Genomic DNA, 15,498 nt, shown 5'->3' on the forward strand with positions numbered 1-15,498 from the left:
CTGTTTAGAGGATGTTAATGTGTTTTGTGGTGGTAAGTTTTAGCTCATGTTAGAAATTCCTTGTTATTCATTGCTGGCTCATTCTTTTCTTAATATCAGACTTGCTCATCTAGGGTGCTACTGTACAACAGAATTTGGCCAAGTATTTAAAAAGAGTTTGACTGTTTAGCAATCATCTGCACTGCGTGGTTCCTGATAAGTTCATAAATACACAACTGATTTGTGTGAAGATGACTTTCACATTGTTTTGGAAGCTACTACCTCGGAGGAAGTATATGAGAGTAAAAATTGTCAGGGAACACACGTGAAATTGAATCCTCTCGGGGTTTTTTGAGTGCTTTGTAATTGCATGGATGTTTGGTATGATTATGACATACAAAGACTACTTGAAGCAGAGTTGTTGGCCAAATATGCAGATGGACCCGTAAAAAAATAGTATGCATTTAAAATGTGACGTGTTTTATACTTATATCTCGATATATAGCAAAAATGACGTATCTATAAAAGTCAAAACGAATAGTAATTTGGGACGGAGGGAGTATGTCAAAAGTACGACATGGAGTTGAGCCATTTAGAAAATGCTGCTGAGTGGGGAGTTCTGGATTACGACTTGGCCAAGCAAACCATTAACAACAGTATTGGCAAATTATCGTCAAAAAGCCAAAGGAAGTGTCTCCTAGTTGGAGTGGTTGTACATATCATGTGAGTGAGTCCTGAGTATCGATCAGTTCGGCCATAAGCTCGATCTCAGGTGTGAACCATTTCGATTTGGCCGGATCTTGCTTTTTCAACAAACTGGGCGGAATCAGCCACTTTGAGCGATCCATGCTCCTTTATTTTTTAAAAATAATGAGAGAGATAATAAGATACTAGAGAAATTCATAGCCAACTTCATTTTTTCATAACTGGAGATCCCCCAAACTTTGGAAGCTTCTCTTGATTTTGAAATCTCTCCTTTTTTTTTAGAATTCCAGGGAGGACCCCCAGTTCGATTGCATTGCAAAAGAACAAAGTAGCAAGGTTTTAGCACATAGTAGTGTTTACAAGCTTGTTCAGACTCATTGCAAAAGATATCAGGCATCAGGCCTCCGATGCACGACGCTGTGATCTCACCAGCTTCCATCACCTTCCATGGCACAGCTCCTCAAGATGATCCACTCATCTTGATCAGCTCTGGTCTTGGCCACCAGCCATTCCAACTTTGCCAAGTACACCGCGTGCTGCTCCAATTGCTTCACAGGGCATACCACACCCCAATTCCTGAACATAGCTAGTGCCGGCCGCCAGACTCGCAGCAAGCCGCGCCAGGTCCCATCCTGAAAGCAGAAGTTGTTTCTCACTTTCCAAATGCTCCACAGAGCAGCAGCATACAGCATATTTGTCACACCATGTTTCATCCCACATATCCAAAGTTTGGCAAGGGACTCACAGTTTGACACTACAGCTAAACCTGTACATTCAGCAAGGGAAATCTCTCCTTTTCTTTTGTTGTTACTATTTGTTTTGAAGGATTTCCCTCTGGATTGAGTACGGTGCTTCTTTAATTTGGTGGTAATATTATGTATCTCTATTTTAGTATGCGGTTTATTATATTTCTTGCATGAACTGATGATGTAGGCAGAAAAGAGCCAACGAGAAAATGAGACAAAAGTGCATTTTCCCGGGAAAAAAAAAGAATGCAGGTTGGAGAATGGCAATACCTATCATATCTGGCATGCAGAGACTATGAAAGAGGGAACAGGCCAGCCATGTCTTTACAGTGGTTACAGTCCATCCAACATTCTAGAATCTTTTTTGTTTGTTTGTTTGTTTGTACCGTTTTTCCTTGTTGGACCATGATAATGTCAGTGAGAAAACTGGCCAAAGATCCTGGTTCACTGTGCAGATTTTACCTGACAGAGTCATCTGAGACTAACGTGAACATGTATTGATAGTTCTGATTGTAGCTTGAGGATGACAGTTAACAACAGCAACCGAGGAAGGCGTGATAATTTCACTGAAACTAGGGGCTTCATTACAGTTACAGATGGAATAATTTGACACATGGAGTCAGGGTGCTGGGCTGGATGCCTGGATAGCTGGATGTAATATGGTAGACAGCGGCATCTGGTCACAGCTGCACACACATATACTGGTGAACTGAAATTCTTCAGTGGCAGGGCAGTAGTGCTGCACCACCAAAATCACACAGTACAGTTTCCATCTTGGACTCATGCAGAGAAACATCAATGTCTTTTGCTCTGTCTATTTGATGTCAGGAATCTTCTTCGCAGCGACCGGGGCGTCCCGTTTGACGCTGCTTTAGAATTTGCTCTACGGAAATTCTGCTGTTTTATGCAGTGGAATCACTTTGACGCTGCTTGATTCCAAACATTTGCTGAATTCTAAAGAAATCTTTGAAACTCGGGAACTTTTTGCGGAGATTAGATTTCCTGCTGTCCAAAGAAGCTGCTGAATCGAACTAGCCCTGAATGTGCTGTGTGCTCTGGGTAAGTGGATGATCACAACATAGCTTCAAATTGCAATAGCCAGAGTGTAGCGCCAAATTTTGGGGAGAAATTTGTATTCTTGACACCCCAAACGCGTGGCGCATATTTGACACTCCAAAGATTGACTTCACAAATTTGATACCCACAACATTGATACATTGATTTACTTGACATTATACCTCTTTAATAATTTTATTTCCTCCTTTTCCATTTACTGGATTGTAAAAGAACTAAACTACGTCTTACTTTGTTCGATCAAATCATTTGCCTCGCTCCGACGCACCGCCGCCCGCCCGCCTCACTCGGACGCGCTGCCACCACCGTGCTCGGGTGTCAATGTTCTCAGTCCCTCGCTTGCTCACCCACTCCCCGCGCCACGATCGGCTCGAGCTCCCAACACATCCCTGTAAACGGCCGGCCGACGGCGTCTTCTTGTTGGGTGAATACCAGTCCGGATGGAATGTGTTCATCTTGAATGCCGGCATGGAAATGGAATGTGTTCATCTTGCATCCATACAAGGAGAAACATGGAAACTTATTCCTTGCGTTTGATTCCATTCCTCAGACAGAACAGAAGAGAACCTGTTGCCATTTGCCAAGCAACTGAAGCAAAGCAAACAAAGACAGAGGAATATTCATCACCTGTGAATTCTCATGTTCCAACTTGCAGCATCACCTCACCATTTCGGTATTACTGTTGACTCGCATGCATGCACAGACAGACAAACGTTTGGTTCAACAATCTCCACTGTTTCAAGAAGAAAACTATGAATGAACATCAGCACAGATTATAAGCCAGAGTAGCTGCTTCCAAACAGGCTAAAAGATCCAGCCTTACTGCTGTGTCAACTAGCTCATTTTTCCTCAAACTCCCAAAACCTCCCTCGTTTTTCAGACCTCAGTACCTGCCATACTACTATGCTGCTACAAGCTTGGTAAAAGGGACATTAGTGGGGCAATTGACCACCTGATCACTAAAAAGGTACCCTGCCTCTTCCTCTTTGTTACAAGAGCTATACATTGCTACCATAACTTGCACTTACATTCTAAGCGTAATTCCAGTAAACTACTTCTGTACAGAGAAAAAGGCCATATATTCTGCGATCAGCTTCGGTTTTCACTCGAGCTCAGATTCGGACACCTCTTCCTCTGGCAGCTCGAAGGCATCCACATCTGCAAAATATGCTCTCTGCCTCTTCACAAAGTCTTCTGGTAGCTTGGGTGTGCTTGGAGGGGGCCGCTTCTGTTTAAAACATTGCAAGCAGTCAGAAAGCTGAAGATCATTGCAAACAAACTAAAGACCAAGCACTTTTCTCAAACAGTTGAATGCTACACTAGTTTTCAGATCAGGCGCTTTCACTTCTGTTAAAAAAAACATTGCAAGCAGCCAAAGAGCTGAAAATCATTGCTATTGTCCCAGCTACTGCTTCAGAAATATGACATTTACATTCTGACAAAAGGTGATAATCAATCCTACAGATGACACAGAACGCTAGACGATCCACAGACAGTTGCAAAATGAGCACATCATACTTGGAATTCTGGCCATCATAAGGAGCAGATACAAAACTACATCTTACAAATACAGAATCAACCGTACTTAAAAATTGCAGTGCTTACATCCAAAATATCCATGTCATCATATTTTGATATGACAGTATGACACAAGTATTCAGGGCATATGTACTTATGCAATAATGTAAAGGAGCATGGAAGAGACAAATTTCACCCAAGCTGCCAGCCTTCCTATAATCCTATAGGCACACCTTTGTTTATTACATATTAACACATGACAAGTTAACAAAAACCACGCATAATAGTATTTCAGTATGTACATTATCAAAGAGAGCACCATGATCTAAGTCTTAACAATAGGAGACTTCGTTAGGGTCCTTATGCATGAAATATACTAGGAATGTGACACTCTTACCTTTTTAGCTCCATGACAAGGAGCTGAAGAAATGGGCGGAGTATCCTGAGCCATAGAGTCTTTCCTGAAACAGGAGTGTAATTCAATATTTCAGAAACTGAAAGCACTAAGACTGTAACTGTCAGATATGGATGAAGCAAAGGATCACTAAAGTCTGGACTTCTAAATATCCTGTACTTGTGAGTTCTGACACTATATGATATTATTATGATGCTATAAGTTTATTCCGCCAGGAATGTGAAAGACGTCTCCCAAGTTGTTCTAGGCTATATCAGTACATGGAATTTGACAGTAAGCATGCTAGCATTTAAGGCATAGAGTAGTACAACAATTCCATCATCTCAAAATAGTACGAAAGATAAGATTCCAGATCAGTCTAGAACAGTGAGGGCTTGAACTGCTGTTACTAACAAGCTAAGTTTGGATGAGCACCATGTTAAGCCTGATGTACGGCAACTCTCACTGATTACCATATCATTCTACCCTTTGCGATTACCAAGGAGAAGCATGAGCACTGCAGGTGGCTGAATTGTAGTGGGATCAGGTACGTAGGTTAAGCAATTTGACCTGCTGTTCTTCCTCGTGGCTCTTCCAAGAGGAGGGCAACTCGACGTTCCAGCAGCAGCAACGGGCTCCTTGCCCTTGCTGTTGGTGGTGGTGGCGGTGGTGGTGGTGGTGGGGTTCCTCCTCCCCATCCTGCTCCCTCGAGTCTCAGCAGTCCCGCGCCTCCAGTAAACCGTGGCGATGGGGGATTTGACCACACTGCGTTCCTCGTCGAAGCCTGCAAATCAGGAGCAAGGATCAGGAATCCCAGCCACAATGAGGATCGAAGAAACCACTAACAGAATCAATCGCACAGAGATGGAGCGCGAACGGGCGGGGGATGTAGTGAAGGTTCACTCACCGGCGGCGGACGAAGGCTTGGGCGCGGGAGTGACGGATGCGGTGGAGGAGCGGGAGCAGGTCGAGGAGACAGCGGATGCGTCGGAGGGCGTGGGGATGGGACGGAGTCCAGTTCGTCTAGGCTTGATTGGGGTCGGGGTCTCGGGGAAGAGGAGGTTGGTGACGTCACCCAGCGGCGCCGCCGCCTTCCGCTGCCGCTTGACGGCGTCGGAGTTGGGGGTCGGCGAGCCCGGTGGCCCGGGGGTGCTGGTGTGGGGCCTCATCGGAATCGCAGCCGGGGGGGAGCGGGAAGAAGAGCAGAGGAGGAGAGGGGAGGCGCCCCGCCGCTTCTGAGAATTGCAGCAGACGGAACGGGAAAGAAGGAAGAAGAAGGTTCCAGGAGAGTAATGGGCTAGGATGGGCTGGGCCTGTAGAGCTGTGTGTGTGACCCAACCAAGCTGCAGGCCTAGTTTGGGTGGACTGAGTGGGCTGGTATCGCCAGGTTTGGTAGATTTAGCTGGGCCTATTATTCCAACGGTTTTACTCAAACGTTGTGCTGAGCGTTTCCTTTTTAAAAAAAAACATACTCTATAATTAATACTTTATCTGATATATATTTGTAACACTACATGGTGGTAAATATAAAAAAATCGATGAAAATATAATCCATACATGCATGTATTTCTTTGTCGCGATCCTAAACAGCTACCGTTACCTTTTGGGCGTCAAAAACAAGGACTCATGCTACTGACCCCTTTTTTGTTGCTGGAAAGTGCTGCGCTAACAAGAAAGGCAAGGCAAGATGGAGATGAAGTGTACGTTGCTGGTTTGTTGCACTTGGTGGATGGTGGTTAGCATGTTAACCAGTGAGTCACATGGATCTTTGTCACTCACAAGCCAAGTGATGAAGATCATCAAGATGCACGCTAGCTGTTCATGGCCCACATGTCTGCGTCTAAATACAATAATAATAGTATTTTTGGGCAGCAAAGCAGGCAGTGAAGCAGATAAGGTGGGGGCCTGAATGAAACCTAGGGCCTTATTTATTTCCTAAATTGGAAGTGGCAAAGTTTGCATTTTGCCATAAATGCACAACTGTAACATTTCGTTTGTATTTGTGAATTATTGTCCAAACATTGACTAATTAGACTCAAAAGATTCATCTCGCAAAGTACAATAAAACTGTGCAATTAGTTTTTGATTTCGTCTGCATTTAGTACTCCATGCATGTACCGCAAGTTTGATGTGATTGGGATTCTTCTTTTGTATTGCCAAAGTTGGAATTTTGGGGAACTAAACAGGCCCTAGGGTGCCGGCCTTTCTTCTTCACCATCGAATGAAACCTGGGGCGACAGAGCCCACAAGAAAACCACCCACAGAACTAGACAAGAGAAGAAATGAATTCATTCGATGGTGGTGAGCACAAAACCAACCACTAGTGAGCTATAAGTATCTCAACTCACCTGCTGCCACCAATCCCTTTCACTCGTCCATCCCTAGCATCACCAAGTAATCCAAGACCCGGTAGCTAGCTAGTTCCGTGTCATCAGCAGGCACAGGAATTGAAGGTCCATGGACTCCAAGAGGATGAGCTCGAGCTCGTCGGTGCAGTCCTGGGTGGAGGAGCACAAACTCTCAACAGTTGGTGAGTCGTCAGTGATCCGATCCGATCCCCTCTGAATTTTCCTTGCTGCTGAATCGACCTTTAGCTCACTTGATGCGTCTGTATGCAGCCGGCGTGTGGGCTGCGGCGGTGGGCGCGTCGGTGGCGTACAGCCGGCGGAGGGCGACGAGCTTGAGGCTGATCCACGCCAGGATCCACGCCCAGGCGCTCACCCTCGCCGTCCTCGGCGGAGCGGCGGCGTTCGTGCACTACCGCAACAAGAAGGGCAAGAACGACGACGCCGACAAGCTGGACCTCGACTTCTACTCGCAGCTGCCGCCGGCCACGGACGCCGACGGCAACGAGAACGAGCGCTGGAGCTGGTAATCCTTCCGTTGGGAGGATCGCCGGAGAAGGAACGGAATAAATAAATTAGTAGCAATAATTGGGGAGGCAGGCAGAGGCATGACGTGGCGGCTTTGTCCTAATCCATCCAGCTTGACTCGCCCCTGGTTTCGTTTACTCTACATTATCCATCTCAACATAGGGCGGGCAGCATCTGGGGAGCATGCAGGTTCTACTTGTTGTATTGTATGGGTCCTCCTCCTCCTGTACTGCTAGAACCATTTGATTTTATTGAATGGTGATGATGACGACTATAATGATGTTTCTTTTTCGGTAATGCTAAGGCTCTGATGTTCAGAATCAAAAAAATCGGACGGCTCGAGATATGTTTCAATAGTTAATTGTTGCAAGTATTGTTTGTGTATATGTTTCACAGTGAATATTGTATCAAATGTAGTGTTTATATTGCGATGGAAATTTTCTATTCCAAAGTGAAATAACGTAGTCATTTTTTCGCATATTTTTCAATGTTGCAATTATATATTTTTGATGTTGCAAATGTTTTATTTTGATTTTGCAACGGAACGTTCTGAGAGGGAAATTTACATCGAACTTTGTTTTAAAAAAATTGATGAATGTGATGTGACGGCGTGTGTGACTGCATTGCATGATCATTTTCCATAAGTTAAACACACAATGGGTTGCCAAATGCCAATCTGCAGCAACACAAGAATTCAATCCGCCAGACACAACATTGGGTCATAGTCCATAAGCCCAGAGTCAGCCCATGTAAAGGCCTGCTTTGCTCTTATATAATCTGATGAGGAATTGCAGAGCAGACATGTACAAGCAGGTAGGCCATCCCATCCAGGCATGCAAACTCTGCAACACCATCAAAAGTATCAGGCCCTCTGCCACCGAAACTACAATATAGATAAACACAATCAACTAATTAACAAGCATCAATCTCCGGCCAGACTTCTTGTCCGCATCATCGTCATCATCATCCCTTTTATACTAGTACATGTTTTCCCTATCTGGGGACAGGGATTATTACACTAATTAACAAGCATGCTTTCTTTCTTCTTCTCTTTTTTTTTAAGGCTATCTAAGGTACTCATGATAGCATGTTTTTTCTGCAATGATACTTGAGATCAACTAAAAACCATGCCTTTTATCCCTATGGCACTAGTGTGTAGTACTACAATGCAATTCCATGTTCATATTCTTGTGGTCTGCTAGCAGCTAGCATTACTTGAAATTAAAAAGAGCTAGTGGGTCTCTGATGATGTCGGGTGGCTAGTGGTTAGCTTGTTAACGCAGCATAGCCTAAGCGTGCCACCCTCCAAGTCCCCAACATCCACGTCTTCCATTTCAGTTCCCCCCAAAAAAAAGTCTCTTTTAATTAGGTTACAAAGTCCCTGTCAACCCTTCTGCTGCTCCATGATTCTCTCCATTCATTTTTTTATAATCATGCATGTAATCATCATTTTGTATCGTCTCTTCAGAGGGAAAGACGGTAATGACCTTCCAACTTTATTTACGCAACGTCCATTTTGCTAATTAAGTAGGCAGATCTTCAACTGCCCTAATGAAATTTAGGGCTCCTTCTTAATTTTTCATTAGGGCTCCTTCTTAATTCGAAGATACGCGGCTTTCCCGCGTTTTCATAAAAAAAGAAATTTAGCACTTTTGTATCAGTAATCTTGTCTCTGTGCTGAGTACTTTCGGAGCCAGCTAAGATCTTCATTTGCACTAATTATGCCGTAAAGTATAGTACTCCGACCCTCGACAGTAGAGTCCATGAACAGGCTGTTCTAGGTACACAGTAGTTAGCTTCACTGGCCAGCATTAGACAACTGTACCTAAGCTTGCACTAAATAAAAGGAAAAAAAATCCACAAAGACAATGTCTGCTCTAGCTTTGAGCACCATACTTCCTTCTTTTTGGTATATATAAAACCCAATTAAATCCTTGCATTTTGCATGATTGGTTGTTGTAGTACTGCTAATCCAGCAATCATCATTCCATTTGGAAATGGAAGAAGAGACCCGGCCAAGGTCAGTTTAGTAAATACACCTGGCACGAAAAAGAGTGTCAATGCACCGACTACATTCATGCGTTGCACATTTATGAAAATCAGGAGAATTTCATATCAATCCCCCTGATTGCCACCGTTGTTCAGACCGTGTGCGTGTTCAAACGTTCTTTCTTCGGAATGATACGCAGCTCTCCTATATTTTTTTAATCCCCCTGATTGTCTCAGTCAGCAACCACCGCATACCGGCCAGTTTCTGGAAAAAGAAAGAGCAGCTAGCACAGCACACCATCCTGCTGCTGGCTTCATCCATTCTTATACCCTCCTCACGCAACGCGAAAGCAAATGGAGAACAGCTTGTTGCTGTTAGCATCGTTGCAGTTGCAGAACCAGAGGGAGAAGGAGGAGGAGCAGGAGGAAGCAGAAGGAAGGCGAGGAGGAGGAAGCAGCTGAGCCGGAGGTAGAAGAAGCATGGATTGCTGCATCTGCAGTCCCATGGCCACCATGTACAGGCTTCCGAGGAACGCCATCTGTGCTCCCTGCTATGAAGGTGCCAAGGCCATCATCGGCTTCCTGCTGAACAAGGATGAGCAAGAAGCAGACGGCGACGACCATGGTTCTGTCAAGTCCCTCGGGTCGTCCATGAAGCCTAACAGCTCAACCATGGTAAGAGCTAGCTCCTAACTTTCCTTACGGTTTCAGATGTTAGACATCTCGATCGATTTCATAAGGCCAAAATTACATGGCTGGCTGAATTATATGATTTCAGCCATTAATCTGTTCGTTGCAAGGTGCATTAGCTTATCGATCGACGTTTTGGTTTGGTGTGATAGCAACTGTTTGCCGTTAGTAGAGCTGCATGTCACCATCGCAGTTGTATGCTTCAACTGAAAGGTTTTGTTAGAGAATTCCCTTCTGTTTTGCAGCCAAAAAAAAACCTCAGGAATTATTTCTGATTTATCCATATTCAGTAGCAAAAAATGACACTAAAGTCAGAGGTGCTAGTATGATTTTTGCCAGCATAATTTTTTTGTGTGTGTGTGGTTGAATGCAGGGGATGAGACATGCATGGGAGCTGGTGAAGAAGGAGATGAGAAGCAGGGAGGAGACCAGCCAGAGAGCTGCCTTCCTCCAGCAAGGCTTGGCGCTGGCGTGGAAGGAGGAGCTGCACACCGACATCGTCGTGAAACCCGGCACTGGGGCCCCAATTCCAGCCCACAAAGCCATCCTGGTGAGTGGGCCTTTTAGCATACTGATGGGCCTCCACTGAAGTTTAAATTAAGCCCACCCAACTCGTGCTCGCGCAGGCCGCGAGGTCCGAGGTGTTGCGCCACGTCCTGTCCGGCGACGAGCACTGCAAGGCCGCCGCCGGCGACTCCATCTCCCTCCCCGAGCTCTCCCACGACGAGCTCTCCCTCCTCCTCGCCTTCCTCTACACCGGCGCCCTCGAGCAGGAGGACCTGCCGGAGCGCCACCTGCACGCGCTGCTCGTGGCGGCCGACAAGTACGACGTCCCGTTCCTGCGGCGGGCCTGCGAGGCGCGGCTGATGGCGGCGGCCGTGGAGCCCCGGAACGTGCTGCGGACGCTGGAGGTGGCGGACCTGAGCTCGAGCGCCGCGCTCAGGGAGCGCGCCATGGGCACCGTGATGGAGCACGCGGCGCAGGTGGTGTTCTCGGCGGAGTACGAGGAGTTCGCCGTCAGGAACGCGGGGCTGTGCGTGGAGATCACCCGGGCGCTGGTGGCGGCCAACATGTCGCCGGCGGCGACAACGACGACGACTAATAAAGCACCGTGCATAGAGGATGTTTGATCATACTCCTATGTAGGAAGGTTCTTTTGCATTAGTTTTTGAGTGACGTACCATCTGTAATTTGATCATACCCATCTGTAATTTCGATAGAGGATACCATTGCAAATTAACAAGACTTGCATTGCTGTAGTAGTGTTTCATTGTGAAACCATGCTGAGGAACAGAAAACAAACTTCAACTCCATGAATTCCTTGGCCAAGCTTGCGCTAGCTCCAAGGACCAATGGCAAGTTCCGGTTTCCTTCATGATCTTCTAAGGCTGCTTTCTTCTTCTCCTTGCCTGATGACGTATCTCCCTCTCTCTTCACATACCCAGAGTCTGTAATGAGGATTTCAGGAAGTAGCTCCTCAGTTATATACATATATACAAGGACTAAGTAGCAGACAATCTTTCTCTTTTTTTCTCCCCTTTCTTGAAGATCAGTGAACTGTACTGATGGATCACCTACAGTGCGTCAACACGGTTTCATCAGAATCATAAAACTACGGATTATTGGCTTTTTGAGGTTATAGACGATCGAAGGTGATCATGGACATATATATATACATGCTACAAGGTCTCGTGGGGGGCGTGAGCTGGACGTGCCTCCAAGCTGCCTCTCACGGGCTGCTGCCCGACGATGCCTTGTGTTGTGTCGTATGGCTATGGCTGTCTCCCGTGGCCAGCTTTAAGACTGAAAAAAATTGGATGATCGTCGATCAACGGCAACACTTTCCCTGTATGCACGTAGACAAATATACTTTTAGTTTCCTTCCCTGCTCATTTTTTGTTGGTTGTCAGTTGTTTATCTCTAGGGTACAAAATCTAGACAAGATAATCCGTGTGCGTGTGCCCGATTTGCCCGCGTTGCACTTAACGTTCCATCGTTTCTTCTTCTTAATACAAAAAATACGTAGCTCTCCTGCGTACTCTAGAAAAAATTAAATATACTTTTACCCGCAATGGGACCATACGGAACAAATTTTGGTAATACAGATGCAAATTGCTCTTGGATGTAGTGTCGCGGACAAACATAGTTAGTTTAGTTAAAGTAATCTTCAGCAGCAGAACAACACGGGTGTTTGGTCTAGTGGTATGATTCTCGCTTCGGGTGCGAGAGGTCGCGAGTTCGATTCTCGCAACACCCCCACCCTTTTTTTATTTTTTTGCCAAGACTGGCAAGCTTTTAAAACACATTCGACCCTTTTTTTTATTCCCTCCGTTGCAACAGAATTCAGTTTTCCAGCAAGACTGGCAAGCTTTTAAAACACATTCGTTCTGATCAACTGAGGTCAACGAAAAAAATCATGCAATTCATCAGGGTCTCAGTCGTTGTGCCTGCATGCTCCATCCCTAGATGGCACACATTCTACCTGCTACAACTAATGTTACAGCAACCTATCTACCTCAAGATGTCACCTCTCACTTGATCACACCAGTAGCTTGCACTGATCAATCAGCAGCGGAGTTGGTAAAAATCGCAGCGTATCATTCTTTTTCCGCAACAGATCCAACAGCTATTTCCTCAGAACCAATTCGAGTAGTCAAAGTCTCTGAGCTTCCTGAAATGCTTCTCCACGTCTTGCCTCGACTTTGCCCACTCTTCTCTTTGGATTACCACGGCGGCATCGTCCCTTTTAGTCTGATACGGACATACAGTGACGATTACATTAGCTACCCAAAATTACTATTGGAGCCCGCTTAAAGAAACAGAAGTCTAGATATCAGAAGCAAGCAGACTAACCTTGCCGATTATTCTAAAAGACTCCCCTCCATCACGTATCAGTAGCAGGTCGTTTCGCCTATCTCTTTTCTTTCCTTCAGGGACACTAACCTGTCAGACATGGATGGATATCAGTGGTCTAAGTAGGTACTTCCTTTATTTATTTATTTTTGGTACTCGGTGTCATGTGGAGTTTTCTCAAAGATCAATTAACAGAGGGAGGATTACTCCAAAATTATAAAGAGCACAGCTTGCGGAACCCAAATATATCAAAGGAAGTATCGTTTAAATATGAAACTAGATATTGAATATCTTACCACAACTTTTGCTCTTGTGATTGACCTCGTCTTTGAGTCAATAACATAAATCTCCTCAAAATCAAGGAAAAAATCTGGGTCATCAGCGCGCCTGTTTCTGTAGTGTTTGGTTAAGAAAACCTGCAATGCAAAATAACATGAGGCATATATTCTGAATATGAAAATTGTAAGGCCATAAGCACAAATTCTTAATGCATCATAACATGGAGAAGCAATCTACCAGTGTCAAACTATGCTGTACATAAACAGCCACGCTTCACATTCCAGGGTAGAATCGCGTTAAGAGTTAAAATTGTCCAAATAGAAGCTCACTGATTGAGGGTAAGCAAAGCAGGGTGGTACAGAAACCTAGGTGGACATCTCTAATTCAACTGATTTGGACAATCTGGAATGAACAAGATCCAGGGTCTTCAGAAACAAAGATATTCTGGGATTGCTACTACCATTAGCAGTGCATTCTTGGTATGGTTCAAAGCTGGGACACCCAACCTAATGCTGCTATCCCGTAATCTTAGTCTGTAATATGCCTTGTTTTTCTGCTGTAACAGCCTCTTAATCCCTCATAGCACTCTGATTGTAAAATTTTGTTGTAAGAGGTCACCATCTGCACTTTCTTCCAATCTTGCTAATTAACACATAAAAGCACACCATTGCCTTCCATAGAAGTAAAAAGAGAAACCTACGCGGTTTACTGTTCATCTATCTATTCCTATGTAAGGATATTCAGTACTTGGGCCACTAGGAAACAGATGAGTATAAATTCAAAGCCGGTGCATTAGAAATAAAACCTCTGCAGAATAACTTTTAAGATGCTTCACTAAATCAACTTCACAAGAATAGTAGCTTACACATAAGTGCTAAATATGGGTAGTATAACTTGCACAGCACATTTACCAAGTCTACCTTGCCTTTTGACAGAACGAAGCATAATAGGGGTGGCAGGGGAAAAAAAGACTAAAGAGAGAATACCTTCATGATTTCCCTCAGTCTTGTACAGGGGATCACGCAAATGCTCAACTGGTGGCTCAGTCACGTTGTAACGGCTGAAATCTTTCTTTGTGCACCTCACGTACTAAATGAAACAAGGAAACCAACAATTACGCCTCAATGCCAGTTCATATTCAGCAGAAATACGAAATGACTGAAACTTGAGTGTGCACCTTCTGTGGCACTGGGGCAAGAACCCTTGGAATGGAGTAGATATCAGTGTCTGGCGGCGTGACATACATCTGTTGCACAGGAGATGTGATGTTCAGCAAAATGAGCAGCGTGCAGTTGACTCAAGAGACTCATACCTGTGATCAATTTGGATAGAATCGCCAGATACGTGTTCGATGAAATGTTTCAGGGAATGTTTAATGAAATGCTGCAAGATATTGTCACAAAATGCACTAGCCGGCAGAAAGTAATGTGGGGATGGATGGATGGATGGATGGATAGCTTACCTCTCTGAAGTCGAAGACGTCGTCGTCGGGGTCCGGCACCTTTCGTATAAGGAAGTCGCAGTGGAGCAGCCTGATCTTGTGGAACTCGTCCTCGTCGACGGTGTAGTCTACGACGGTGTCGGAGGCGGAGTCCTGCGTGGAGACGAAGCTCTCGGCGGCGACCATGGCGATGTCCCCCTCCTCCCCGTGCAGCGAAGAAGAAGGCAGCGGCGGCTTGACGGGGGCGAGGAAGCGGTCGTAGTCGACGTCGTAGTCCTGCTCGTTGTCGATGTCGTCGTCCTCGCCGACGCCGTCCGCGTCGTCGGCGTCGAAGTCGCCGAAGTCGTCGTCCATGTCGTCCTCGCCGTAGGCCGCGGTGACATTGCGCCGGCGGCGCGGGAGGGGGGCTGCGGCTGGGATGGCGCGGAGGGAGAGGGAGGGTAGAGGGGGCAACGCGTTAGGCTTGGGCGGCTTGCCGGGGAAGCGGCGGCGGTGGTGTGGATAGGGGCAGCAGCCGTTGCAGGAGGAGGAGACGACGAGCGGAGTGGTGGTCGCCATTCCCTCCCTGCAGTTCTCGCGCTCCCAACCCCTCCCCTGTATATAACCCAAAGGATCCCAAACGCACCAGGCAAGCCCAATCCCATCCCATCGCGCCGGCCCCGCTTGCCCATGCTTAATATTGCAAATATTACCGCTAATTCCGTAAATTCAGTAGTTACCGCTAATTCCGTTAAATTTAGTGGGTGATAGGTAAGGTACCAATTCCCTGCATTTGTAGTCATAATGGACACAAGATAAACTGCCAACACACAACTTCAAGCTGTCCAATAACCCTGTCAAGAAATCAACTATAAAATACAAACATGTGAAGATGCACAGTCCCACAGCAAAGTTATTATTAATAAAAAGAACTGTCCGACTGCGAATACATAACTCTAGCACATCCCCATAATATTA

General features: G+C 45.6%; 3 protein-coding genes, 1 non-coding gene and 1 pseudogene across 4 annotated transcripts; 3 read left to right on the forward strand and 2 right to left on the reverse strand.

Moving 5' to 3' along the window:
- Window positions 1-3,218: 3,218 nt before the first annotated feature.
- On the reverse strand, window positions 3,219-6,493 carry LOC117865118 (uncharacterized). Its single transcript, XM_034749235.2, has 4 exons — window positions 5,324-6,493; window positions 4,987-5,200; window positions 4,420-4,483; window positions 3,219-3,732 (listed from the first exon to the last, which is right to left on the reverse strand). The coding sequence occupies exons 1-4, from the start codon at window positions 5,583-5,585 to the stop codon at window positions 3,607-3,609; spliced, it is 666 nt and encodes a 221-aa protein (XP_034605126.1). The 5' UTR covers window positions 5,586-6,493; the 3' UTR covers window positions 3,219-3,606.
- Window positions 6,494-6,800: 307 nt separating this feature from the next.
- Window positions 6,801-7,675, forward strand: LOC117865119 (uncharacterized). Its single transcript, XM_034749236.2, has 2 exons — window positions 6,801-6,946; window positions 7,035-7,675. Exons 1-2 carry the CDS (start codon window positions 6,874-6,876, stop codon window positions 7,289-7,291), a joined length of 330 nt encoding a protein of 109 aa, XP_034605127.1. The 5' UTR covers window positions 6,801-6,873; the 3' UTR covers window positions 7,292-7,675.
- A 1,745-nt stretch (window positions 7,676-9,420) lies between these two features.
- On the forward strand, window positions 9,421-11,343 carry LOC117863195 (BTB/POZ domain-containing protein At1g01640). Its single transcript, XM_034746812.2, has 3 exons — window positions 9,421-9,953; window positions 10,342-10,518; window positions 10,595-11,343. The coding sequence occupies exons 1-3, from the start codon at window positions 9,759-9,761 to the stop codon at window positions 11,096-11,098; spliced, it is 876 nt and encodes a 291-aa protein (XP_034602703.1). The 5' UTR covers window positions 9,421-9,758; the 3' UTR covers window positions 11,099-11,343.
- Window positions 11,344-12,153: 810 nt separating this feature from the next.
- Window positions 12,154-12,225, forward strand: TRNAP-CGG (transfer RNA proline (anticodon CGG)). The gene has a single exon. It is a non-coding gene; the product is annotated as a tRNA-Pro (tRNA).
- Window positions 12,226-12,353: 128 nt separating this feature from the next.
- On the reverse strand, window positions 12,354-15,157 carry LOC117862799 (PLASTID TRANSCRIPTIONALLY ACTIVE protein 6, chloroplastic-like; annotated as a pseudogene).
- Window positions 15,158-15,498: the final 341 nt, after the last annotated feature.

The sequence above is a fragment of the Setaria viridis genome, chromosome 7 (assembly GCF_005286985.2).
Source record: "Setaria viridis chromosome 7, Setaria_viridis_v4.0, whole genome shotgun sequence".
NCBI classification, from domain to species: domain Eukaryota; kingdom Viridiplantae; phylum Streptophyta; class Magnoliopsida; order Poales; family Poaceae; genus Setaria; species Setaria viridis.